Here is a 23,935-nt window from a genome sequence, read left to right as displayed (position 1 = left end):
TTCATGTAAACACTCACACAACAATTGGCCTTGTGCAGTGATACAAAGTGAGCGAAAATAAAGCACACTAACAAACCCCACTTTTCGAGGAAATGCAAAAGTGATGCAAAATATGCATAAAAATATGCAAGTAATATAAATATGTAAAAAACTTGTAATAACGCATAGCGATGTATTTTATATGACACTAATATGAGCTATGATTGCACTATTTTGGAGGAGGCACAGCAGAGGAGGAGGAGGAAGAGGAGGCGATGTTCTCCCTTCACCCCTCCAGGACTCCAGTAAAGATCCCGGAGTTGGAAGACGTTGGTGAAGATGAAGACGCTGCTGGTGTTTCTGGTGTGTGTGGTCCTTCTGACCATCACCGCAGGTAGGAACCAACATGTCGTTTATACACTCAAATAGATATTTTATTTGCACGCTGGACTGATTGAAGACTAATATATATTTGTATATTGTATTAATTCTACATTTGCAGTAAAGTCCATGTCTATTTTATACGTAGTTGAAGAGCAAAGAGCAGCAAATAGTTTGTCCTGACTTTGCTGAAAAGCAAATAGCAGTTTTCACAGGTACTTGGTGTTTTTGCCACGTTGCCAGATGTTTTCCTGCATGGCCTGGCTCACTGGGGAGTGAGGAGGAAGAATGGACACGTTGTTACTTTTCAGCAAACAGTCCACCACCACCCCCCCCCCCTCCTTACCCCCCATCCCCACGGGAACACGGGTTCCAGTGAGAGGAACACCATCTGGATTAGGCAACAAACAAGAATTGAGCCAAGTTCCAGATTATGAAAATAAAAACTGATATGACTACAAACTTTAGGGCATGAATGTGGAAAATGAAAGGATGAAGCTTTAACACTTTGGTATTTTGTAAAGATATGATATTTTGTAAAGATATGCATACATAATACATTGGTACCTCGGTTAACATCCGCCCCGGTTAGTGCATTTTTCAGTAAACATTCAAACTTTGCCTTGCCTTGCATTTGCCCGCTTGTTTACTGTCCCTAGGGCAGGGGTCAGCAACCCACGGCTCCAGAGCCGCATGTGGCTCTTCAGCCTCTTTGTCGTGGCTCCCTTTGCAATGCTCAAGTATTTTTTTTAACACCCAAATGAGGAAAATACGCATCTTTGTAATGACTTTTGAAAAAAATCTGACTTTCTGTGAGACCGTGTACTAGCAAGAGTACTCCATCAACTACCTTTTCTCCTTTGAACTACTTTGATACCACAAAATTCCCTCCAAATCTGGCAGTCAATGAAAATCTTGGGAGACTTGAGCGATTGATGGTTCTGGTTTTTTTTGCAACAAAAGTAGGTCAAAGTGAAGTTAAATGTTCAGTTGTAAACTAATTTGTCCATTTTTTCATCAATTTAAAACTATAAAAGTAGAATTATTGTAAATAAAATGTTTTGTGTAAACATTTTTGGGTGTTTTGGAATGGACAATCATTTTCTATGGGAAAATTTGCCTTGGTTAGAGTCTGTTTTGGTTTGAGTCGAACCTTTTAGAACGGATTAATGACATTAACCAAGGCAATGGATTATCAACTTCAGTTTTTGATATTTTCCCCCCATTTTTACTGCTGTTTTTTCATGTTTTTTCGTAAATGTTCTTCTTAACTATTATTCCCATAATATTTTGACAAATTTAGAAAACTTTTTCTTTTGTAACTCTTAATCGTTTGACTTTATTCTTGCAAAATTAGTGCAGATTTTCACATTTTTGCAGTTTTTTTCTGTTTCCTTGTGCCACGGGCTGATTAGAGAAAAAACCAGCCACACTTTGTTGACGCCCCCCCGGTTCAAGAGGTAAAAATGTGATGTGTTGTTTCGTATCTCTCCCCCTTAGATGCCAACCCCATCATCAAGGAGAGCTTCGCTAAGCAGCTCCTCCGTAGCAAGAGGCAGGAAAGGCCGAGGAAGGCGGGACATCCTGATGAGCCAATGAGGGTGCGGATCTACTTTGGGAATTGCTTCACTTTTGACTCCCCCAAATTTTTCTCATTCATCTGCTGTCTTGTGATAATGAATGAGGTTTATTTGTCTTCTTTGGATCCTCAGGAGCACATGATCCACATGCAGGCTCTGGACCAGAGGGCACAGGAGACCAACATGGAGCACTGGCTCAACCCTCACTGCTACCCGCGCTGTGACAGGAACTACGGATACCCTGTCTGATGGTGATGAGCATCATCACGAAGGTCCTCGTCAAATACACGTTGAATGCATACACACAACAACAATGTAAGATGTATATGTAAGAATATGTAGCATTAGCAGCTAGCTGTTGTGGTGTGGCGAGGTGTCACTACGCCAACAACAACAACAATTTCGCTGTAGCTTGGTTATGTTTTTATATCTTTACAAAGCACAGAAAAGAGAAAAACTCAATTGTGTAGGATGGGCAAAAATTCCAAAAACAAGTGCTGTTTTCCATTAAATCTTCATATTTGTTAAAATGTTCACTGGCAAATAATAAATGAGCTAGCTTACCAGACACGCTAGCATTTTGGGACAGCCGAGCCACAGGCTGCGTTCCAATAGGAGTTTGATTTGCCCTCGTTGACGTGCCCCGTGCACCTGGTATGATATTATTGATGACGTCATGCAGAGGTCACTTGCTGAGTGATGTGGGAGTAGAAATGGAACGCACCCATTAGGTCTCGCGCTATACTGCTTCTTACAAATAGTAATAATAATAATAAGCGTTATGTTTTCACTTCTGGAAAATGTTTTAAGTAATTCAAAAGGTTGGGTTGTTTGTTTAAATGTCGTGTTATTAATTTTTACTGTAGTTGTCGTTATAGGTTTGTTTGTTTATAAATTGTTGCCACTGTAAAAGTAGTCAAAGTCGATGCATCTTCTTATTTGATGTTCATTACCGCCACCCCGTGGATGTATTGTTCTTGCTGCACCCCTGCAATGCATTGTGGGTGATCCACAACTGCGTTAAGACTCTCTCCCTCGGCCCTCCGTGGGTAGAACTGATTTTAGACAGCAGCCATGGCTTGCTGTGGTCACGTGACAAGCACTCCCAGAACGTTTCCTCCACATCACGTGGGGGACTTGACGAGTTCAAGTCCAGCTCAAAGTTACGTAGAACACAGTTTGCATGTCAATATATGATATGATTCAACATTTTAATATTTCGATTTGTTTCTCTTATCTTTGCAGACGAACGACCAACGCGACCAAAATGATGGCAAAAGAAAAACGGACCCCGAAATGTGTGACGACAGGAAATGATATCTTTAAAGGCGTTAGTTTGTCACAATGCATGCCTTTGTAGTTAGTTCTATATATGACGAATATGTGTATGTGTTACATATTTACCGGCATCTTAGAATACAGCGTGCGTCAACTAATTATTTTATGTGGTCAATACATTTGGTTAATAAACATTTTATTGGAACGAAATGATTTATCCGATTATTTCATAAGCGCACGAGTTGACTTTAAAAAGAAACAGGCCTGTCCCAAACAGTGCGGAAACACCAGTTATTTGTAAACATGACTTATTCACAAAATCAATCCAAATGTTACCTTAATTCCCCTGCAAGGCGTTTATGTGATGACGTCACACGACAAAGCGAGTCTCCAATTAAAATATGAACCAGAAGAAATGTTTTTTTTTATTGAAAAACCTCGTAAAAGCACATTGTGTAAAATAGCAGTTAGTACAAAAAAAGTGTAGTTAGGATTTTCATACAATTTACAAATGTTTGGGTCTTTTTAATATTCGGCATCTGCGAAAGTCTGGACATTTAATTTACATTACAATCATACACATATATATCGTTCATTTTAATGATAGCTATACTTTTGAAAACAAAACCTTTAAGAATGATGTAATTTAAGATTTTTTTGTTAGTCTAATGAATGTATATTGCATATCCAGACTTTAAAAAAAAGATTCAAACTTTTCATCACAAATTGTAGGGACATTTTATTTTGAAAGATCCTCAAAAAAGGAAGCCGTTAGGAAACAGTGTAAACATTTTAAATTATAGCAAACTATACCAACACAAAGAAGGGATGAAAAACATTAGATTTTCATTTTAGTCCAATTTTGAAAAATAAATCCTGATGTAAAATTGTGGTAAGTACATTAACCTGTATGTACAAATATATCTATGTACATGACATATTCTGCTTTTATGTATATAATACACCAGGGTGTCCAAAGTGCAGCCCAGGGGCCTTTTAAAAAAAATCAGCCTTCAACATATTCTAAACATAGAAATGATAACTGATAACAAACTAATTGGCTTCATAAGACAAATCTAGAATGTTTTGTTCAGATAGCTTAGTACCTACATTGAATTGCTTATTGCTTTTAGCATCTTTAAATGTACAAAAAGTATCAAATCCTTCAACTTTACAGGGTCCTCAGAAGAAAAGGTTTGAGTCCCGACACCGGATGATGCTGAATCCTTCCACGTCATCTCTTGTCCTTGAAGAAGCCTTTGGAGGTGCTGCTCTCCTTGATGGTGACAGTCAGCAAGTTGGTGGTGACATCCGTCACCAGGACCTGCTCCACGCTGCGCAGAGCAGGCCGCCACGTCACTTGGTCCAAGTCGTCATCGAGCCGGGTCGGGGAAGGCCTGTCCAGGAAGTAAGGCTTCTCCACGGGCGGGTGCTGCTGCGAGGAGTGTTCGGGTGCCAGGTAGCAGTTCTTAGTCCTGTGTGCGTCGCGGTGGGAGTAGGGCTGCTTGTAGGCCCCCCCAGCGCTCATTCCCCACTTGTGCGACCGATGATGATGATGATGACGATTATGATGGAGTTTATGGCCGTGGTTCTCAGGGTATTTGTGGCAAAACGACCTCCTACCTTCACCGTTCTGAACGTTCAGCAACTTGTGAGGCCTGTTTCCGGCATGCTCCTCGGTTTTTCTCTTGCTGGAATGCAGAGACTGCAAGGGCTTTGGGCCTCTCTTGCCAGTGTTGGGTTGCCGCAGGGCCTGGCGGTGCTCAAGGGGCAGTGCCAGCGCCCCAACGTGTACGGCGTCTCCTCGGTTAACAGCGCTGGGTGGGAAAATGGTGGGAACGACAGCTCGCAGGCCCTCTCTGGCCCTCGGGGTCACAGCAGGCTCTGGGGTCTGGTAGGCGATGTGCATTCCTCGCACTGCTTCATGCCTCAACTCATAAGACTTGGCGGAGCCTTTGGCCTGAGCCTATGAGAAAGCCATGCAGGTCAAAGCGTCACAAATGTCTTGTGTGTTGTCATTGTACTTGAGTTTAAATTTGCAGCGCGGAGGACTTGAAAGCTTGAAAAGTGCAATAAAGTTCATGACGGCGCAATAAAACGAGACAATTAGAGGAGCAAGTTCCTTTCTGGACCCAGCGTTCACCTCTGAACTTCCACTGACCCTGCTCACCAAGACATGCTGCAATTTACACCAAGGTCAACTTCAGGTCAGCAAACCAACGACTGACGACTCACTTTTCACATACAGCTCTGGGATATTGGATATCTCGCTGATTTTAGCGTTATTGACGACTTTACTACAAAATACTCAATACGAGTAATTATTTTCAGGAAATTTAAAATGGTAAAAACATGCAAGTTTTCATCTTTAAGCAAGTCAACACTTAAGACAGGGATCGGGACTGTTTTGGCCCAGAGAGCTATGAAAGCCATCTATTTTTAAATGTATTATCCTGACAACCATATCATATTTTTTGACATCAAATGCACATATTTCTTAGGAAAAACGACAATTTTACAGCTGAGTAAGTGTCTAATTGTAATAATAATCTAATAATAAGTGTTTCCTTTGCAGAATTGGCTAGCTAACTATTTGATGAAAAGGAGGGAAGTTTACTTGTTAACATTCCAATAGTATTATTCAGTAATAATGGAGTTTTGATGTCTGATATAGAAATTATCAAAAGGGCAGCTGGCACTGTCTAGAAAATAGATTAAAATACATACAACCTTTATATTATGAATGTCTTAACACTAGGATTTCTGTAATGTTTCACGTTAAAATGTGAGCAAAAAAATAAAATGCTATTTTATTGTGTTAAGAAATGTTTAAGAGACAGACGTATTTCTTGAATAAAATCATATGTGGTTGAACGAGCAAGAAAACGTCACATTGTTATGCTAATAACACTTAGCAACATTAGCAGCACCTGCCATTGAAGCGCGTGAGGAACCCACGTGAGGCAGGCGTCAGACACATTGACGTAATAAAGTACATTTCCATTTACCTTGAGCAGAAACGTCTTGGGTTTCGGGCCTCTCTTCTTGGGCCCGTACAGCTCCCTTTCGCGTTCTCTGTTCGGTAACGGGGGTGAAATGTCAGCCGGGCAAAGTGCGAATGACGACATTTTACGGTGAAGTTTCCGCTCACGAGCAGGGGTCACGTACCTCTGCTCAAAGGCGGCAAACAGGCGGACGTCTAGAATGTTCTCCTCCGGTTCCCATGTGCTGTATCTGAAAGAGGCGAAAAAAGAGGATTCATTGGGGAAGCGAGGGGTCGACTGCACGGCGTGGCGGTAGCCTGAGCTGCATGGAGGACGGCGGTGTAGCTAGGTGTTGGCTAACGTAGTACGGACTTACTTGGGAGACCAGCCTTTCCATTTGACGAGGTACTCGATCTTCCCCTGCGTGCCGTTACAAACACAAACGTCACATGGTTAGCTCGCAGTCCAAAGCAATTCAAACAATCTGATCGGTTAAGGTTGTCAGATCGGTGTGTGTTCACCTCGTCGACATACCTTCCTTATCCTACGTTTGATGATAGACTCGGCGGCGAACACCCTTTCCCCGACGGCAGACAGCTCCATGTTTACTCCAGTGCGACCTACCGTTAGCTTCCTAGCGCTAGCGAGGCAGATCTTTGCCTCCACCTCCAGACCCAGCTACTCTGAATTCCCGACAGACCATAATACTCCCTCGGTCGAGAAGAATACGTCAGCGTTTCGTTGCCATGGGCACCGCAGTACGTGACAACGCTGATTGGTCGACGTCTTCATACGTCGACACATATGCGAACGCCCGGTCCAATGGGTGTTGTTGTTTTTTTAAGCCCCGCCCCTTAGTTATTAGCCCGCCTGTTAAATAAGGGGCCGGGGCCATGTTGGATCTATTTCGCTGCTTCATTGCTTGAGAACGTCTTATTAATTAATAAACATGCTTTTACGAAACAAAACTAAACCGATTTTTACGGTTATGATTGAAACGTCTATTTTCACTGAGCCCATATATGAAATTACGGCGTTTCTGTTGTTTGGTGCCGTGTTTCCATCATCGTTCACATCATTTTACACTCCGAACAAACATGAATTAAATTGCATATTAATGTGCTGTCAATATAAGTAAACGTAAAGCAGGCGACCGGAAGGACAGTTGGATTTATATATGATAAACATTTTAAACAATATATAAAGTACGCCTGGAAAGGCTTTTCGTATTTTCTTTATGCGGCATTTATTTGTAAAATAATGAGTTACTATTTATTTTGTTGTCAATTACACCCGCAGTGAGGACATTCAAGTTTCAGACGTTAAAAATAAAAAACGATCAAACGAACAACAGCACATACTGCATATAAATACTATTTATGTAGCTGACTGCATAGATACTAAAAATATAGAAGCAAAAAACGGAAAATACAGCATCCGAGAGGTGAATTATTGAAACATATTTACGTTTTTTCTGTACTGATGATGACGTTGGACGTGAAAAAATATTAATTTTCCAAACTTCCCTATCATCTTCGCTCTTTTTCCCTCCCCGTTTTATTTCTAATTTTCAAAATGTTTCAACTAATATTAAAATAATCTTTGTACATTTTCCTTTCGTGTTATGAATATCTTTACATTATCTTTACAATATCTTTATTGCATGCATGTTCCTTTTTTCCCCAACATCATTTGTCAAAGATGACAATTTTACTTTGGTTAAAGTGGCAACATCTTCCTGGATAGAATATGATTTTTTTTCTCTGGACATTTTAGGTTGTTGGATTGAGTTTAGCTTTTTAGAAACAAAATACCAAACTGGCCCCCAAATCCTTCACTTTTCACATTCTCTAAAAAGTCATAATTCTCTGAAAAGTCCTAATTATGAGACAAAAAAGTGAAAGCATGAGAAAAAGTCGAATTTCAAGATAAAAAAAATGAATGAATACGACACAGAGTCGAATTTACCAGATAAAATATCATAATTATGGTGTAAAGAGTACAAATTAGGAGACAAAAAGTCAAAATTATTAGATAAATTCATAGTTATGAGCTAAATGTCATAATTACGAGATTTAAAAAAGTCAAAATCACGACATAAAAAGTCCCTATTATGACATAAGTCATAATTGTTGAATACGAAGTTGAAATTATGAGACAAAAAGTCAAGAGGTAAAAACGTCAAAATTATGAGCTAAATTCATATTTATGGGATTTAACATTGGGAATTAAGTCATAATTATGAAATACCACATAATTAAGTCATAATTATGACTTCATTGTATTAATTATAATATTACAAAAAGTCGAAATCTTGAGAAAAAGGTCATGTATATGACACTAAAAGTCGAAATTAGGAGATAAATCATAAATATGAGATTTAAAAAACGAAATTGGAGATTAAAGTCACAATTACGAGGTAAATCATAATTAGGACATAAAGTAGTTATGACGAAAAATCGAAATTACGAGATTAAAAAGTCCTAACTATGAGAGTTAGAACGTCGAAATTATGAGATAACAAATCTTAACCACGAGATAAAAAGAATTATGAGATTAAGTCATAATGAGATTAAGTCATAATTACGAGTTAAATGACCCAAACGACGGGGCAAGTGCAAAGTTTGGATCTCATAATTTCGACTTTTTATCTCATGATTAGGACCATGAAGAAGCGTCGTTTCTTCATCGGACCAGCAGCTGTTTGGCCTACAAACATGAAATAGTGATCCGGTTGCAGCTGCTGCGAGGCGTCTTTTTTCCCTCTTGGGCAGCACAGACTAGAGGGCAGCCATTTTATCTACACCCGCGCTTTTGTTGAGCCACAGCAAAATATCAATAAAGCACATCGCTTTTGAATTATTTCATTTGAAATAACGACATCACACGTTTTTATTCCTCTAATTTCACTGACAATTGAATAAAATAATGATGGATGTCTCCACAAACTACATAAGGTCTAATGTAACACACGACGCCCTGGTATGGGATTCGAATAGTTTTTAAAAAACGAGCTTTAGTTGCCATAAAAATATGCTAGTTTACCTGACAGACCGCCATCTTGGGAAGCCACAGCCTTGGGTGGTCACATGACCGTCACGTGACAACCCCTCCTCCAAGTCTCCTGTATGGATGGCACTTTGTGTCCTCATGAGTCACGTGCGATACCAGTGATTTCCTTTATGATGCATACTTTGCAAATTCAGCTTATGCCTATTTCATATACTCATATTCATATCCATATTCATATTCATATTTCCTCTCCAGCACGCCGGCTACCCTCGTGAGGATAGGCGGTAGAAAATGAATGAATTAATAAATGTTTCTCACAAGACTTCAACTCTAAAAAAAGTCTCTATGCTACTAAAATTATGTATTTTTTCAATCTTATTTTTTTTCATATTAGAAGTTTTTTAGCGCTGAATTGCAACTTTTTTCTCATATTTTACCTTTATTGTCATGAAATATTTTTTTTTCAATTTCCACTTTTTTACTGCTATATTTTCGCATAATATTGTGACTTATTTTTCTTATATTTTTTTCTGCAACCTGATTTGGAAAAAAACAACATCTTAATTTGTATGAGATCAAGAGGCAAAATTAGGAGACAAAAATTCAAAATTGCGAAAAAAAATCAAAATGGATTCCAGAGCATGAAGAGCTGGAACTGACAATATGGATATTTCAGTATATATTTATATCGATATTCGGTAATGCAACTAGAACGCATATTCAATCTATCTGACCACAATGTTAGCATAGAGGCCGCCATGTAAGACTAAGTCTAAAACTCACATCTGAAATCAGGAAGTCGACTTTTTGCAAACATTTTATTACCACAAAAGATGTTTACTTAGCACACAAAAACTCTGTATAGCCGAGGCGGTGCTGGGATGCTTTTTACTGCTCAAACGCGACACATTACGAAGGAGTAAGTGTCACAAGATCTCGCTAGATTCAAGTCCTTCAGCAAACAAAATGTCTCCTGAATCAATTCCGCAGTAAATGAAAATGAACTTAATTTGTTTTCTTGGTCTCTTGTCTCCAAACAAACAGGAAGAGAGTTCACTCTGTGCATTGTTTTCAGCCACTTGCTACAGAATGTGCACTTTTGTTAGTCATACAATGTCTTTGTCTTAGCGGGCGGAGGCGGGGCTGCTTGCATACACACAGAGCACAGCAGAGCGTCCCGTATTGAAAATGAAATAAGTATATTGCAATATAGTTAAAATATCATGTTGTGACACCCCTAGTATATACTACGTAGTATGTGCATAGTTAGGAAAAGCTCATCGTTGATCACTGTCTGACCTGACCAGATGTGTGGAAGGCCGCACGATAGATCACCCAGCTGGTGGTCTGAAGCAGATGGATTCCGCGGCTCATCTGGCGTATAGATTTGTGACCGTTATCACGCGGAGAATGCTCTCGGCGCCGCTGCAAAACTAATTCCACATGGACTCCGAACCCACAGCTTGTTAGCATGTTAGCATAGCAGCCGCCGCTTGAGTCTAAAACTCACATGTGAAATCAGAAAGTCGACTTTTTGCAAACATTTTATTATTCTGCCGGGCCGGATTCAAACACTTGATGGACCGCATGTGGCCCCCGGGCCGTAGTTTGCCCACCCCTGTTTTAGACAGAAAGTTAAGTCAACAGTGACTCGGATTAGGGACTGTTGTGCCTGGGATCATTCAAACCTGCAATAAAATCCTGTTGTTGCGGGCATCAGTAGCCTGGTGCTTGTGTGTCAGCCACCATTACTGCCACCTAGTGACCAGTGTAGAGTACTATTTATTCAGCTTTATTAAGCTTATAAAAACAGGTTTTATATGATCTTCTACTGCAGGAACCCCCCCCCCCCCCAACTCAATAACTTACTAGCTTGTGTTCTGTCGTTAAAAAACGGTTGATTGGCCACTCGAAATTTCAGAGACCAGTCCAGGATGGACCCTGCCTTGTGACCCTTGTGAGGATTAGCGGCATAAGAAGGATGGACGGACATAATCTAAGTGGAGCAATGTTGAAGTTTTACTCCAGAAGGAATGGGTGCGTCCCATTACGTGCATTCTTAGCTGCCTCTTTTTATATCCGTTTTTAATCTTTAGAACGCACAGACAAGAGAAAGACGTGTTCAGGATTGTGGATGGGTCGTTCTCCTCATACCAACCTCAAGCATTTTCGACGCTACTGAACTCAAAGTAGGTTTGAACGGAGCCGATATCGGATCGATATCGGTATCGGTTCGGAAGTGATGAAGTTGTGGGGTCACCCTTATGATTATGATACAAGTCCATACACAAAACGCAGAAGGCGGTTGGACTTTTTGAAGATCTTCACCCTGGCTGGAGGTTCAAAGGCCAAAAAAAGTTGCCTTTTGAAAACGTGCGTGGAGGTCCAGTTAATCTAGTTAACTCAATTAACCCAGTTAAAGCGTCACATACTCCTTGAAGGTAACCGTGAGGCAGTTTGCGGTAATGTCCGTGATAATGATATTCCCATGGAAAGGCTTAAGAGCGTCTGCGTTTGCGGTGTTTTCACTTTCACTTTGTTCCTCCGGCGGCGGCGTGCGTTCCCGCGACGCTTCCTGTCCATGCGGTTCCGGCTGGCTCGCCGCAGGCTTGGGCTTGATGATGCTCAAGTCAATGGGCTGTTCTTGAGCGGCGTATTCGCAGCCATTTTGCTCCGTGTGCGAGGACGCCATACGGGAAACGGTCCCAAACCTCTTGGTGCCGCCGTGGCGTTCGCTGCCAGCGTCGGGAAGGTGTCGCTTTAATCCCGGAAAACTTTTCCTGTCCGTGAAGGAGGTCGCTCCGGCGTCCAGAGGCAAAGAGACTCGATTAGGCTCGGTTGTCAGATGGAAAGGCTGATCCGTTTGACCTCTGACCTCAACATGTTGATCCGTTTCCATTCCAGAATTCTCCGTTTTGGCAGACTGCTCCTTTTTTTGGGAGCACTCTCCTGTAAATCCCCAATCGGAGGCGGCTTGTTCCGTTTTTGCAAATCCGCTAATGAGGCCAAGTTCTCTGACCAGCTTCATCTTCTGGAGGTGACGTTCCGTGTTGTGTGTTCCTTGTGACGGTTCCTCACCAGATTGGGCTTCTGAGCTATGAACCGTTTCCGCTTGCATTCCGTTTTCCATGTATTTGCTCATGACAATAACGATGCGTCCATTTTTATTTTTGTTTTTTACTATCTTTAATTTCCCATCACTGACAACGTTATGATGCTTCTGCTTTGCCTTCTCCGGCTCTTTATGACCGTTGAGGTCTGCTGGGAGCTTCTTCAGCTCCATGGTGATGTCCTTGACTTTGGTGAGGACACCCGAGGTCTTGTCCTGGAACCATTTTTGCTGCAGCACAGGCGGAAAGTTGTACCCTTTGTTGACGTCCCTGGACCCGGGTGAGTTCAGGCCCGGTTGGAAATGGCGGCGCTTCTTCGTGCTGAGCCGATAGTACACGTTCTTGGCGTTGGTGTGCCGCTCGGTCTGGTCGTCCCGGCTCAGAGGATGGTACTGATGATGCTTATTGCGGTTCAGATGGTACTTCTGAACGGAGCCGGTCTTGTGACAGCGGTCTTCATCCTGGGAGGACTCGTGAAGGTCAGCAAGGACATGAGATCTCCGGGCAAAAGAAGGAACCTGGACAAGAACACATAGAAGAACACATGCTAGTACATCAGGTGGTGTCACGAGACCAGGCAAGGTTAACATTACTTTTAAGAAAGTACAAAATTATGCAGCACAAACTTGGTCTAACAAGGACAGAAAAACGATGCATATCTGCATATCTTTATTAAACAGTTATTTCTGTAATCGATTAATCTAGAAAATAGTTTTTCGATTAATCCCTGAAAGTCCCGATTAGTCCCTGAAAACATAAAACCACAAACACATGCACAGATTAATAAAAATATATATTTCTAAATGATCTGCCCATATCAATAAAGTATAATAACAACAATAACAATAATTGCGAAATCTTTTCTTCTGGCCGGACTCACTGAAACTTGTTACCGCCGCCATGTTTTGATTCTGAGTAGTGGTGTGGCGTTCGTGAACAACAGGTCAAAAGAACTAGTTCTTTTTTGTGAACAAATGAACCGCACATAAAATACCCGTTCAGTCCGCCGGCCGGTTTGTTCATGACCGACACAGCACTAGCTGGTGAGGGTTTGAGTCGGAACAAATGCGAACAAACTGACTCGACACGACATGACTGACCGAAATGAACGATCCTGTTCGCTGAAATGAACGGTTTTGCCCACCACTAATTCCAAGTGAAGGCGCATCGACATGCAGTTCTTGTGTCGATGTCATCGATAGTCAAAGCGCTGCAATCCTACCTGGACCAGAAGGGTCTTGGGCTTTGGTCCTCTCTTACGATACCCCATGAGCTGCTCGTGGCGTTCCCTGTAAAGACAAACGAGTGGAACCGTCTTACATTGACAGAAGTTCCTGTTGCCTGACAACACAACGTACACAAAGAAGGCGGGGTTAAAGTGGCGTAGTGATCTGCAAAGCCAGGCTGTCAACGAGTGTGGTCCTCCCATAATAACTTATTTAGTGAAAATATCCAGGAGCCTCTTGTTGACCCCCCCCCCCCCCAAAGTCTCCGTATTCACTGGACGGCAGTAACTCAATACTGCAGACAGAAGTGATGTGAGTGCCCTCCCCCACGTCTAATTACGGCGACGTGGTGTGTTTTCCTAGTCCGGCATCGGGACAATTGGGCTCCCCGGAGAGACGTGCAATTAGTTTCAATAAAATGTCTCTTTCAGCACGACAGCGCGAGAAAGAAGCGGGGAATTGCTGAAAGAGACGGCCAGGGAGTTGGGGTTGTCCTTGAACGTTCCACCCGTGGATGAAAGGTTGAAGGCAAAGCACAGACAGCCTAAGCGGAAGGCTGAGGTTGACGGTTCCAACACCAAGTGTGTCCTTACAGGAACACCTTATCAATCAGAGCCGTGCGGCTTTGGATTGGATTTGATGATCTGAAACTTTATGTGACAAACATGCAACAAAAAAGAGAGAACTCATGAAGGGGAAAACACTTTTTCATAAACTTTCACAAATGACTTTAAAGTAAGACACAAAGTCAAAACAAATACCTGTCATAATATGAAAGGCCAGATGTGGGGGGGGGGGGGCGGGGGGGGGGGGGGGGTTGTGTCACCCCAATTATATAAAGGAAGAAAACACTGATACTGCATTGGAAAGGGAGCAAATCGGACATAATTAGGGATTATATGAAGAAAACATACGTTGTGGAAGACAACTGTGGGGACACAGTGGACAGGACACAGAGGACACAGTGGACACAGTGGACACAGTCGACGGAGGACACAGTCAACAGAGAGGACACAGAGGACACAGTGAACAGTGGACACATTGGACAGAGGACACACAGGACAGAGGACAGTGGACAGAAAACACAGAGGACACAGTGGACACATTGGACAGAGGACACAGAGGACACAGAGGACACAGTGGACAGAAAACACAGTGGACAGAGGACCGAGGACACACAGGACAGAGGACACAAGACACAGTGGACAGAGGACACAGTGGACAGAAGACATGGAGGACACAGAGGACACAGTGGACAGAGAGGACACAGAGGACACAGTGAACAGTGGACACATTGGACAGAGGACACAATGGACAGAGGACACAGTGGACAGAAAACACAGTGGACAGAAAACACAGTGGACAGAGAACACACAGGACAGAGGACACAAGACACAGTGGACAGAGGACACAGTGGACAGAGGAAATGGAGGACACAGAGGACACAGTGGACAGAAAACACAGTGGACACAATGGACAGAGGACACAATACACAGTGGACAGAGGACACAGTGGACAGAAGACATGGAGGACACAGTGGACAGAGAGGACACAGAGGACACAGTGAACAGTGGACACATTGGACAGAGGACACAATGGACAGAGGACACAGTGGACAGAAAACACAGTGGACAGAAAACACAGTGGACAGAGTGGACAGAGAACACACAGGACAGAGGACACAAGACACAGTGGACAGAGGACACAGTGGACAGAGGAAATGGAGGACACAGAGGACACAGTGGACAGAAAACACAGTGGACACAATGGACAGAGGACACAGTGGACAGAGGACACAGTGGACACAGTGGACAGAGAACACACAGGACAGAGGACACAAGACACAGTGGACAGAGGACACAGTGGACAGAAGACATGGAGGACACAGAGGACAGAAAACAGAGGACACATTGGACAGAGGACACACAGGACAGAGGACACAAGACACAGTGGACAGAGGACACAGTGGACAGAAGACATGGAGGACACAGAGGACAGTGGACACAGAGGAAAGTAGACACAGTGGACAGAGGACGGAAGACACAGAGGACAGCGGACACAGTGGATAGAGGACACATAGGCCAGAGGACATAGAGGACACAGTGGACAAGTGGACATTGACACCGGTGCACTATGTGGTCACCAGGCAGCCCTCAATCCAGCGTGATACCTTCATGTCGTCATGTGACAAAAGGACACGGCGCCCTTTGGTCTGGTATGTCTTCCCTTCCCTGACCTTCTGACGACACCAGTTTGAATCCTAATCCAATCCTGGTGTTGAATACCAGACACACCATCCCACGGGATTATGTTATGGACACAATGTTTGCTTCATGCTGCCAACAGCGGATGAGTGACACACATCGCCAAGTATCGCCCTGAGAAGTGGACAGGTTTGAACCCGTTGGCTCAGGTTCACGTACGTACGTACCTTTCTTCAAAAGCATCCAGCAGCCTGGGGTCCAGAATGTTCTCCTCGGGTTCCCACGTGTTGTACCTGTTTGAGGAGAAAGTCAACAGTCATCCTCCATTATCACAGCGGTGGATGTGCGGCATTGGGTATGCACTCGGGGTGTCACCGGATCTCGCCACATCAAAACGTGATAAGAATTCATAAGAACTCAGGAAACTGGCAGGAAGAGGTTCAGTCTGTGCATCAGCACCTTTGTTATAAAAACAACGGCGTGAACAGAGTGAGCCCTCTTGTCAGTCATAATCTTTGTCTCTGTGGGTGGAGGCGGGGCCGCTAGGATATACGCAAAGAGTGCAACATTGTCGAAATTATTAGCATATTTCCGTTGTAATTTTCTCAAGTGGTTTCTCATCCGGTACCCCCGATCTGGGTATGGTCTTGGCACCCCCGAGTCGTCATAGAACACCCCCAAGCCAGAACCCGGGAACAGTAAATGTCTTAATGACGGGCAGTGTTCCACAGAATAAGAAAGTGAAAGTGAAATGCTCCATGGTCTGATCACTGGGTCACTAGGCGGTGTCGTGCCCCCATTATTGATGCCCCAAATACTAAAGACTTATTTGATATTTTTATTATGGTAGCTTCCATGTTCTTCGTGTTTTCTTTGTACAGAGTGAGTAATTTAGGTGTTAATTAAGGTAGAACTTCCGACCTAAATGGAAATAAATGTGATGGAAAACGTGCTATTCCGGGTGCCGTAAATGTAAAGAAGAAAGCCGCTTGTGGCCCCCGGGCCTTGACTTCAACACCTGTGTCTTCCTTCAAAAGTGATAGTGATTTATGGCTCACTTACTTTGGGGACCATCCACGCCACTTGACCAGATATTCGAGCCTGCCCTGTGAACGGACAGACGAAGCACAGTGAGCCGAATAAAACGTGTCGTGTCGTCTAAGAAGTACACAAGATTTGTAGTCCATTTGTCAAACCTTCCGGCTGCGCTTCTTCTCGATGCTCTCCACCGCAAAGACCTGCTCTCCCGCGGCGGGAAGCTCCATTTCCACACGGAAGTGTAGCTGCTCCCGTTTTCTTCAGCTTCGTTCTGTACGCCTTATCTTGGATTCATAAATATAAATCCCCTCGCCGCCTTCCACCTTCGTCTTCCGCGTCAACCGTCCTTCCCCCGCTTGGCCCTCAGAGACTCGCTACGTCGGACGGCGGCGATTCGCGGCCAGAAAGCACTTGGTGGAAATAGCCTTCCTTGTGACACCAAACAGCTATGACGGGGGGGCGGGGTCATTTAGATGATGCTTTCAGGGGCTGCGGGAATATTCGGAACCACCACCGAGAGCGATTTGAACTTGAACTTACTGTCCCAAAAAAACACTCTCTGCTTGTTTCCAAATGTTTCCGTTGAACTGAGACATTTTCAACGTTGATATAAGCATAAATTATATTTACACTTTGCCGTATCGATACATTAGAGGTGTCCAAAGTGCGTTTTTTCCCCACGTTATAAAATGTAGCAAGAAAAAAACAGCAACAGCAAAAATGCAACTATGTTACAGGAATGAAAATAATAGAAATGTATTAAAATAATAAAATACGGCTTTTACAAGATTTTAGAAGATTTTAGAAGAATAACACAAAAATATATAATTATGCTAGAAAATGTAGCATAAAATTTAAATATTACAATATTACAAAGAGGACTTTTTTAACGTGTGATGTGAGAAAAAACAAATTTTTGGAAAATCAGTAAAAGTTAAAATATTACAGGAAGAACACTTGTGAAGTAGATGCAAAAAACTACAATAATATAATTTAAAAAATGAGAATAAAATTGCAATTTTACAATAATAACATTGTAACATTCCATACATTTTCTATGCCGCTTATGCTAGCATTACGAGTATGCTGGAGCCTATCCCAGCTGTCTTGGAGTGAGAGGCGGGGTCCACCCTGGACTGGTGGCCAGCCAATCACAGGGCTCATATAGACAAACAACCATTCACACTCACATTCATACCTATGGACAATTTGGAATGGCTAATTAACCTAGCATGTTTTTGGAATGTGGGAGGAAACCGGAGTACATGCAAACTCCACACAGAGATGGCCAAGGGTGGAATCGAACGCGGGTCTCCCAGCTGTGTGGCCTGCACGCTTGTACAGTTGTGTTGTCACTGACTAATGACATTAAGAAGGGGCCAAAACATCCGGAATCCCACGACCAATTCCAGGAAAACGGTGATCTAGTGAAGGAGCAATAATGGAAGTGTGATATCGCGAGGGATGGTATCGTGATATCATCTAGAACAAAAGAAGCTGGAGTGTGTTTTGATAAGGCTGCCATGCATTTCAAACGTGACGGCGCGATGTCTCGTGAACGAACGCCAGTGACCTCTCGGCGTTTTCTGGCTCGTTGCCTCAAAACGACTCTCCCAGCGTCACCGTCAAGCGGCGCCTGGGAGGGAGAGGATTTTCATCCTTTTTTTTCCTGCTCCTGTTTGGAGTGGGGGATGGTAGAGAGGGAGAGAAATGGAGGACTGAAGAGGAGAGGCGGTGGAATTTTGCAGGTTGCCACGGTGAGCTAGTCCATAATGTTGCTGAGCCACTTAGCTGCCAAGTGAACACAGCTTTTCTCTGCCCTTGGTTGGCTCCACAGTGGGGGGGGGGGATTGTTTGTGTGTTTGTGTGCTTGCCCCCCCCCCCCCCCCCACCATCCCTCCCACCCAGCCGGATGTTGCTGTGCTTCTTTTAGCGTCAAATAAATGCAAAAAACTATATACCAAAACTATAACCAACTATAAACTATACTAAACTATAACCAATCGCAGGGCCCGTACAAGAGATTTACATTACATTGAAAAAATGTACAATGAAAAAAAAAATATATATATATTGGCAATATTGTGGCAATATTATGGGAATATTATAGCAATATTATGGCAATATCATAGCAATATTATGGTAATATTATGTAAGTATTATGTAAATATTATATCAATATTATAGCAATGTTATGGCAATATTATAGTAATATTATGGAAATATTATAGTAATATTATGGAAATATTATGGCAATAATATAGCAATATTATGGCAATATTATAGCAATATTATAGCAATGTTATGGCAATATTATAGTAATATTATGGAAATATTATGCAATATTATAGCAATATTATGGCAATATTATGGCAATATTGGAGCAATATTATGGCAATATTATAGCAATGTTATGGCAATATTATAGTAATATAATGGAAATATTATGGCAATATTATAGCAATATTATGGCAATATTATAGCAATATTATGGCAATATTATGGCAATATTGGAGCAATATTATGGCAATATTATAGCAATGTTATGGCAATATTATAGTAATATTATGGAAATATTATGGCAATATTATAGCAATATTATGGTAATATTATAGCAATATTATATCAATTCACATTCTTGCAGGTATAACTTTATTCGCATAATATTTTTTACTTTGTTTTACTTTTTCTTTTACTTTTAATTCCCGTATGACTTTACTCCCCCAAATAATTAAAAGTTTAATTTCTCATCATTTGAGTACATATTTTACCGTTAATATTTTAACCTCATGTGACAAAAATGATGTTATTTTTCCTCATAATGCTATGACTTTATTTTCTTTTTTTCTTGTTGAAATACGAATTTTGTTCTTAATATTTTGACTTTATTTATTATTTTTCCAACTCTTTCAACTTTATTCTTGTAACATTATGGCTTTATAATGTTCCAAAATGACAACTTTATTGTTAACGCTATTGTTCTTCTCCTGGCTGACCAACTGATTTAGGCTTCATACTGCTTCAAACTGCCTTTTTTTCCTTTCAAACATCATCTTGACAGGCGTAAATGGATGGGGGGGTGGGGGGGTGAGTCGGGAGATGAGCAGAGCGAGGAAAGTATTGTATAGCCTGGTATTTTTTTTCCCGACACATTAGAGTGAGAGGAATTGTATTAGATTGACTGGGAGGTTTTAGAATTACGTACGCTTGACTTTCATTGGGAGTCAAAGAGATAAACGCACATAAGAGCTGCCATTTGGAGCATTAGGGCAAAATTAGCACCAGACCACCTGACACAAATTACATTTCATTCCGAGGCTGAGGACGATAGGGAGGATAGGGAGGATAGGAGGATAGGGAGGATACGGAGGATAGGGAGGATAGGGAGGATAGGGAGGATAGGGAGGATAGGGAGGATAGGGAGGATAGGGAGGATAGGCAGGATAGGGAGGATAGGGAGGATAGGGAGGATAGGGAGGATAGGGAGGATAGGGAGGATAGGGAGGATAGGCAGGATAGGGAGGATATGCAGGATAGGGAGGATAGGGAGGATAGGGAGGATAGGGAGGATAGGGAGGATAGGGAGGATAGGGAGGATAGGGAGGATAGGCAGGATAGGGAGGATAGGGAGGATAGGGAGGATAGGGAGGATAGGGAGGATAGGGAGGATAGGGAGGATAGGGAGGATAGGCAGGATAGGGAGGATAGGGAGGATAGGGAGGATAGGGAGGATAGGGAGGATAGGGAGGATAGGGAGGATAGGGAGGATAGGGAGGATAGGGAGGATAGGGAGGATAGGGAGGATAGGCAGGATAGGGAGGATAGGGAGGATAGGGAGGATAGGCAGGATAGGGAGGATAGGGAGGATAGGGAGGATAGGGAGGATAGGGAGGATAGGCAGGATAGGGAGGATAGGGAGGATAGGGCAATATTATGGCAATATTATGGCAATATTATGGCAATATTATGGCAATATTATGGCAATATTATGGCAATATTATGACAATATTGTAGCAATTTTATGGCAATATTATAGCAATATTATGGCAATATTATAGCTATATTATGGCAATATTATAACAATATTTGATTCTGAGGCTGAGGAGGATAGGGAGGATAGGGAGGATAGGGAGGATAGGGAGGATAGGGAGGATAGGGAGGATAGGGAGGATAGGGAGGATAGGGAGGATAGGGAGGATAGGGAGGATAAGGAGGATAGGGAGGATAGGGAGGATAGGGAGGATAGGGAGGATAGGGCAATATTATGGCAATATTATGGCAATATTATAACAATATTATGGCCATATTATGGCAATATTATGGCAATATTATAGCAATATTATGGCAATATTATAGCAATATTATGGCAATATTATAGCAATATTATGGCAATATTATAGCAATATTATGGCAATATTATAGCAATATTATGGCAATATTATGGCAATATTATGGCAATATCATGGCAATATTATGGCAATATCATGGCAATATCATGGCAATATCATGGCAATATCATGGCAATATTATAGCACTTTATTTTTCTAAAATTCAAGCTTTTTTCCCATTGTTGCATTTTTAGAACGTACCATGTGCCAAATAAAAAACAGCCGGGGGGGCCACATTTATACTGAATTCCTATTTGACTTCATTTAGCCATTTTTATGCTGGATTTGGGCTAAAAATCAATACAGTTTGCTTGGATATGAATATATATTCTTTGTCTAATAATAGGCCGTTATCAAATGGGTTTGGGTTCTTCGAGGTTAAACGACGGTGCCTCAGCGAGCCACCATTAATGCTTGGAACAATGAGGGTGCAGAGCGACACCCGGGGGCAGTCCCTGCAGCCATGGAGGAGGAGTAGGAGGAGTAGGAGGAGGAGGAGGAGGAGGAGTTTGCTGATGCGTGGGGATGCACCACTGATATCATTTAATTCCTAGCATGAACATGACAAGGCTAATGAGCGGCAATGAGAGCCCGGGGACCCACGGCGGGTGGGGAGGAGGGTCTGCACGGACGGCTTCAATGTTTGGGCTGGCGAGTTGAACGCTTGTATGCGGTAATCCCTCGATACGTACTCGTTTGAAAGCCAAACGTGGTTTTTCATGGTTAAAAACAGCATCCTAAAACATGGCGAGATTTCTCTTTTGGGAGAACATGGCGGCTGGAAGTCAATCAGAGTGTCAACTATTGAAAGTTGACTGCATCAACCCCTCCGTAATGCAACCCCACAGACACATTACACACTCCTGGCTAAGCCAAACGTACATGGGTGTCCAAAGTGTGGCCCAGGGGCCTTCTGTGGCTCATTGCAGAAATGCAACAAACACAACCGCATAATGTCGTCAGAAAAAGCTAAGATATTGCTACTTGGAATAAAAACACAAAGATTTGTCTTGACCTCATTCAACGCCAAAGACAATGTTGGTGATGATGCAACTCTCCACTCATGCATTTCACTTCAGAGCAATTCAAAAACGTCCACAAGGTGTCAGAAGGACGTTTGATAAGAGCACAGAGATCATGTGAATGGAAAAATCACACATGACAGGAAGTAGGAAGTGAGAAAGTTACGCATCCTAGGGACATTTTCACACATGTTTGACCAGTGGCGTCATTTGAACGTTTTTTCCTAAAAAATTTCTTATTGATTTTTTTTTTAACAAAAAAAAATCCCTGACAAATTTCATACAATGGGGCAAAAGCAGGCTAGGCTAATACTAGCCTACTACTACTATTAGTAGTAGTAATAATCAAAAGAAGAATAATGATGATAGTAATAATAATAGACTAATTAATTGATTTTTTATTTTTTATTTATTTATTTAATGTATTTTATATATTTGGGATTTTTGGGGATTTTTTTAAATTTTATTTTATTTTAAAAAAATTTTTTTTTTTTTTTTAGAGGCAAAAAGGGAGGAAGACGCAATTCCACAATTGGATGAATCGGATGGTGATTGAACGAGTTCATTTGAAGAGTCTGATTCATTTGATTCAAATTTTGAATCATTGGACAACCTTAAAAGTAACCACGTTGCTTGGTTCATTTGCAGGTCACATGATCTCAATAGAGCATTATTGGCGCTTTTGGGAGTTTTTTTTCCCAGAAGGCTTCATATACGGAATAGGTGCGTTCCATTACGTGTGTTCTTAGGTGTCTCTTTTTATCTGTTTTTATATCTTTAGAACACAGAAAAGAGAAAGACATGCTGATGTCTCACATAAGGATTGGAGAAGAAGTCAAACATGCCAGCCTGGCGTTGTATGGGTTAAAATAGATGTAAACACACACACACACACACACACACACACACACACACACAAGGACACAAATGCAGCCGGGTGACGGACAGGTTAGGATGGAATAAAAAGATGGCGGATGACTAAATGATGAACTGGCGATGCTGATGGATCCACCATTGCTGGATGTGTGATGGGGAGGCGGCGGGGGCAGGGTTGTCTGTGAGGCGTGGGCTTTACATGAACGACGCGAAGGAAACGTCATCATATTTAGATGCATTTTTATGTCGTGGTTTGGATTTGAGTCGAAGCAGCTGCTTTACTTTAGGAAACGCCATGACAGCCTGTAGCCATTTTATTAAGAACTCCACCACAAAGACCTCCAGATTCTCCTCCCCCTCCATCCCCTGACAGCCCCCCCGCCCCGCCCTCTGTCCCCGGGGACGCTATCAGGACATGGAAAGGTCAGGGGTCTGGTAACCCCCCCCCCGCCCCCCCCTCCCACACACGATACATGCTGACAAAAAGCACCTGCCGTCAAATTATATCTGTGTTTCAGGAGGTTTTTACGAAAAATAAGAAAAAAATTATTAAATTTTTAATAATTGTTCATAGTCACAAAGGTAATAATTTGCCTTTCTTTAATACGTAAACAAAACAAATGAGTAGCAGAGCTTCTACTCCAAGTTTCTCACCTTATCAGAAGAATCAGAATCGCCTTTAATGTCATTGTATTGCAGAAAAAATAGAAATAAAATAAAAATAAGGGAAAAATAAAATAAGGAATAAGAATATAAATATAAAAAGTGGCAGGTGCTGTTCAGAATAAATATAAATATTGTATTTTCTGGACTATATGTAGTTCCTGAGTATAAGTCGCACAAGGCCAAAAAGGGAG

The 23,935-nt window shown here is 42.1% G+C and overlaps 3 protein-coding genes across 5 annotated transcripts; 1 reads left to right on the top strand and 2 right to left on the bottom strand.

Annotated features, from left to right (window-relative positions):
* The first annotated feature begins 231 nt into the window (after positions 1 to 231).
* Positions 232 to 3,428, top strand: lg9h17orf67 (linkage group 9 C17orf67 homolog). 2 transcript variants are annotated; one of them, XM_058082092.2, is made up of 4 exons: positions 232 to 373; positions 1,861 to 1,961; positions 2,073 to 2,191; positions 3,186 to 3,428. In XM_058082092.2, exons 1-3 carry the CDS (start codon positions 319 to 321, stop codon positions 2,187 to 2,189), a joined length of 273 nt encoding a protein of 90 aa, XP_057938075.2. In that variant the 5' UTR covers positions 232 to 318; the 3' UTR covers positions 2,190 to 2,191; positions 3,186 to 3,428. The 2 variants fall into 2 exon arrangements, with proteins under 2 accessions (XP_057938075.2, XP_078649229.1); XM_078793103.1 differs by having other exon boundaries at positions 2,073 to 2,212.
* Positions 3,429 to 3,618: 190 nt separating this feature from the next.
* On the bottom strand, positions 3,619 to 9,283 carry LOC131136191 (chromobox protein homolog 8). Of its 2 annotated transcripts, none has more exons than XM_058082798.2 (5): positions 9,248 to 9,283; positions 6,737 to 6,885; positions 6,579 to 6,622; positions 6,227 to 6,452; positions 3,619 to 5,184 (listed from the first exon to the last, which is right to left on the bottom strand). In XM_058082798.2, the coding sequence occupies exons 2-5, from the start codon at positions 6,803 to 6,805 to the stop codon at positions 4,453 to 4,455; spliced, it is 1,071 nt and encodes a 356-aa protein (XP_057938781.2). In that variant the 5' UTR covers positions 6,806 to 6,885; positions 9,248 to 9,283; the 3' UTR covers positions 3,619 to 4,452. The 2 variants fall into 2 exon arrangements, with proteins under 2 accessions (XP_057938781.2, XP_057938789.2); XM_058082806.2 differs by lacking the exon at positions 9,248 to 9,283 and having other exon boundaries at positions 6,227 to 6,293; positions 6,387 to 6,452; positions 6,737 to 7,697.
* A 1,780-nt stretch (positions 9,284 to 11,063) lies between these two features.
* On the bottom strand, positions 11,064 to 17,267 carry LOC131136207 (E3 SUMO-protein ligase CBX4-like). The gene is made up of 5 exons (XM_058082817.2): positions 16,951 to 17,267; positions 16,817 to 16,860; positions 15,982 to 16,047; positions 13,547 to 13,613; positions 11,064 to 12,842 (listed from the first exon to the last, which is right to left on the bottom strand). The coding sequence occupies exons 1-5, from the start codon at positions 17,017 to 17,019 to the stop codon at positions 11,631 to 11,633; spliced, it is 1,458 nt and encodes a 485-aa protein (XP_057938800.2). The 5' UTR covers positions 17,020 to 17,267; the 3' UTR covers positions 11,064 to 11,630.
* Between the last annotated feature and the right edge of the window lie 6,668 nt (positions 17,268 to 23,935).

Source organism: Doryrhamphus excisus, linkage group LG9 (assembly GCF_037039965.1).
Source record: "Doryrhamphus excisus strain RoL-2023G ecotype Guam linkage group LG9, RoL_Dexc_Guam_v1.1, whole genome shotgun sequence".
Taxonomy (NCBI): Eukaryota; Metazoa; Chordata; class Actinopteri; order Syngnathiformes; family Syngnathidae; genus Doryrhamphus; species Doryrhamphus excisus.
Note: the sequence above shows the minus strand (reverse complement) of the source record. Positions and strands in the feature narration are given on the sequence as shown.

What these genes read in the sequence shown, in the direction of transcription:
- lg9h17orf67 (XM_058082092.2), top strand. Translation starts at nt 319, where the DNA reads ATGAAGACGCTGCTGGTGTTTCTGGTGTGTGTGGTCCTTCTGACCATC. An exon ending in CCTTCTGACCATCACCGCAG is followed by an intron (nt 374 to 1,860) that starts GTAGGAACCAAC and finishes TCTCCCCCTTAG; the next exon opens with ATGCCAACCCCATCATCAAG. An exon ending in ATCCTGATGAGCCAATGAGG is followed by an intron (nt 1,962 to 2,072) that starts GTGCGGATCTAC and finishes TTGGATCCTCAG; the next exon opens with GAGCACATGATCCACATGCA.
- LOC131136191 (XM_058082798.2), bottom strand. Translation starts at nt 6,805, where the DNA reads ATGGAGCTGTCTGCCGTCGGGGAAAGGGTGTTCGCCGCCGAGTCTATC. An exon ending in TCAAACGTAGGATAAGGAAG is followed by an intron (nt 6,623 to 6,736) that starts GTATGTCGACGA and finishes AACGGCACGCAG; the next exon opens with GGGAAGATCGAGTACCTCGT. An exon ending in CCAAGACGTTTCTGCTCAAG is followed by an intron (nt 5,185 to 6,226) that starts GTAAATGGAAAT and finishes GCTTTCTCATAG; the next exon opens with GCTCAGGCCAAAGGCTCCGC.
- LOC131136207 (XM_058082817.2), bottom strand. Translation starts at nt 17,019, where the DNA reads ATGGAGCTTCCCGCCGCGGGAGAGCAGGTCTTTGCGGTGGAGAGCATC. An exon ending in CTGGATGCTTTTGAAGAAAG is followed by an intron (nt 13,614 to 15,981) that starts GTACGTACGTAC and finishes TTGTCTTTACAG; the next exon opens with GGAACGCCACGAGCAGCTCA. An exon ending in CCAAGACCCTTCTGGTCCAG is followed by an intron (nt 12,843 to 13,546) that starts GTAGGATTGCAG and finishes GTTCTTGTCCAG; the next exon opens with GTTCCTTCTTTTGCCCGGAG.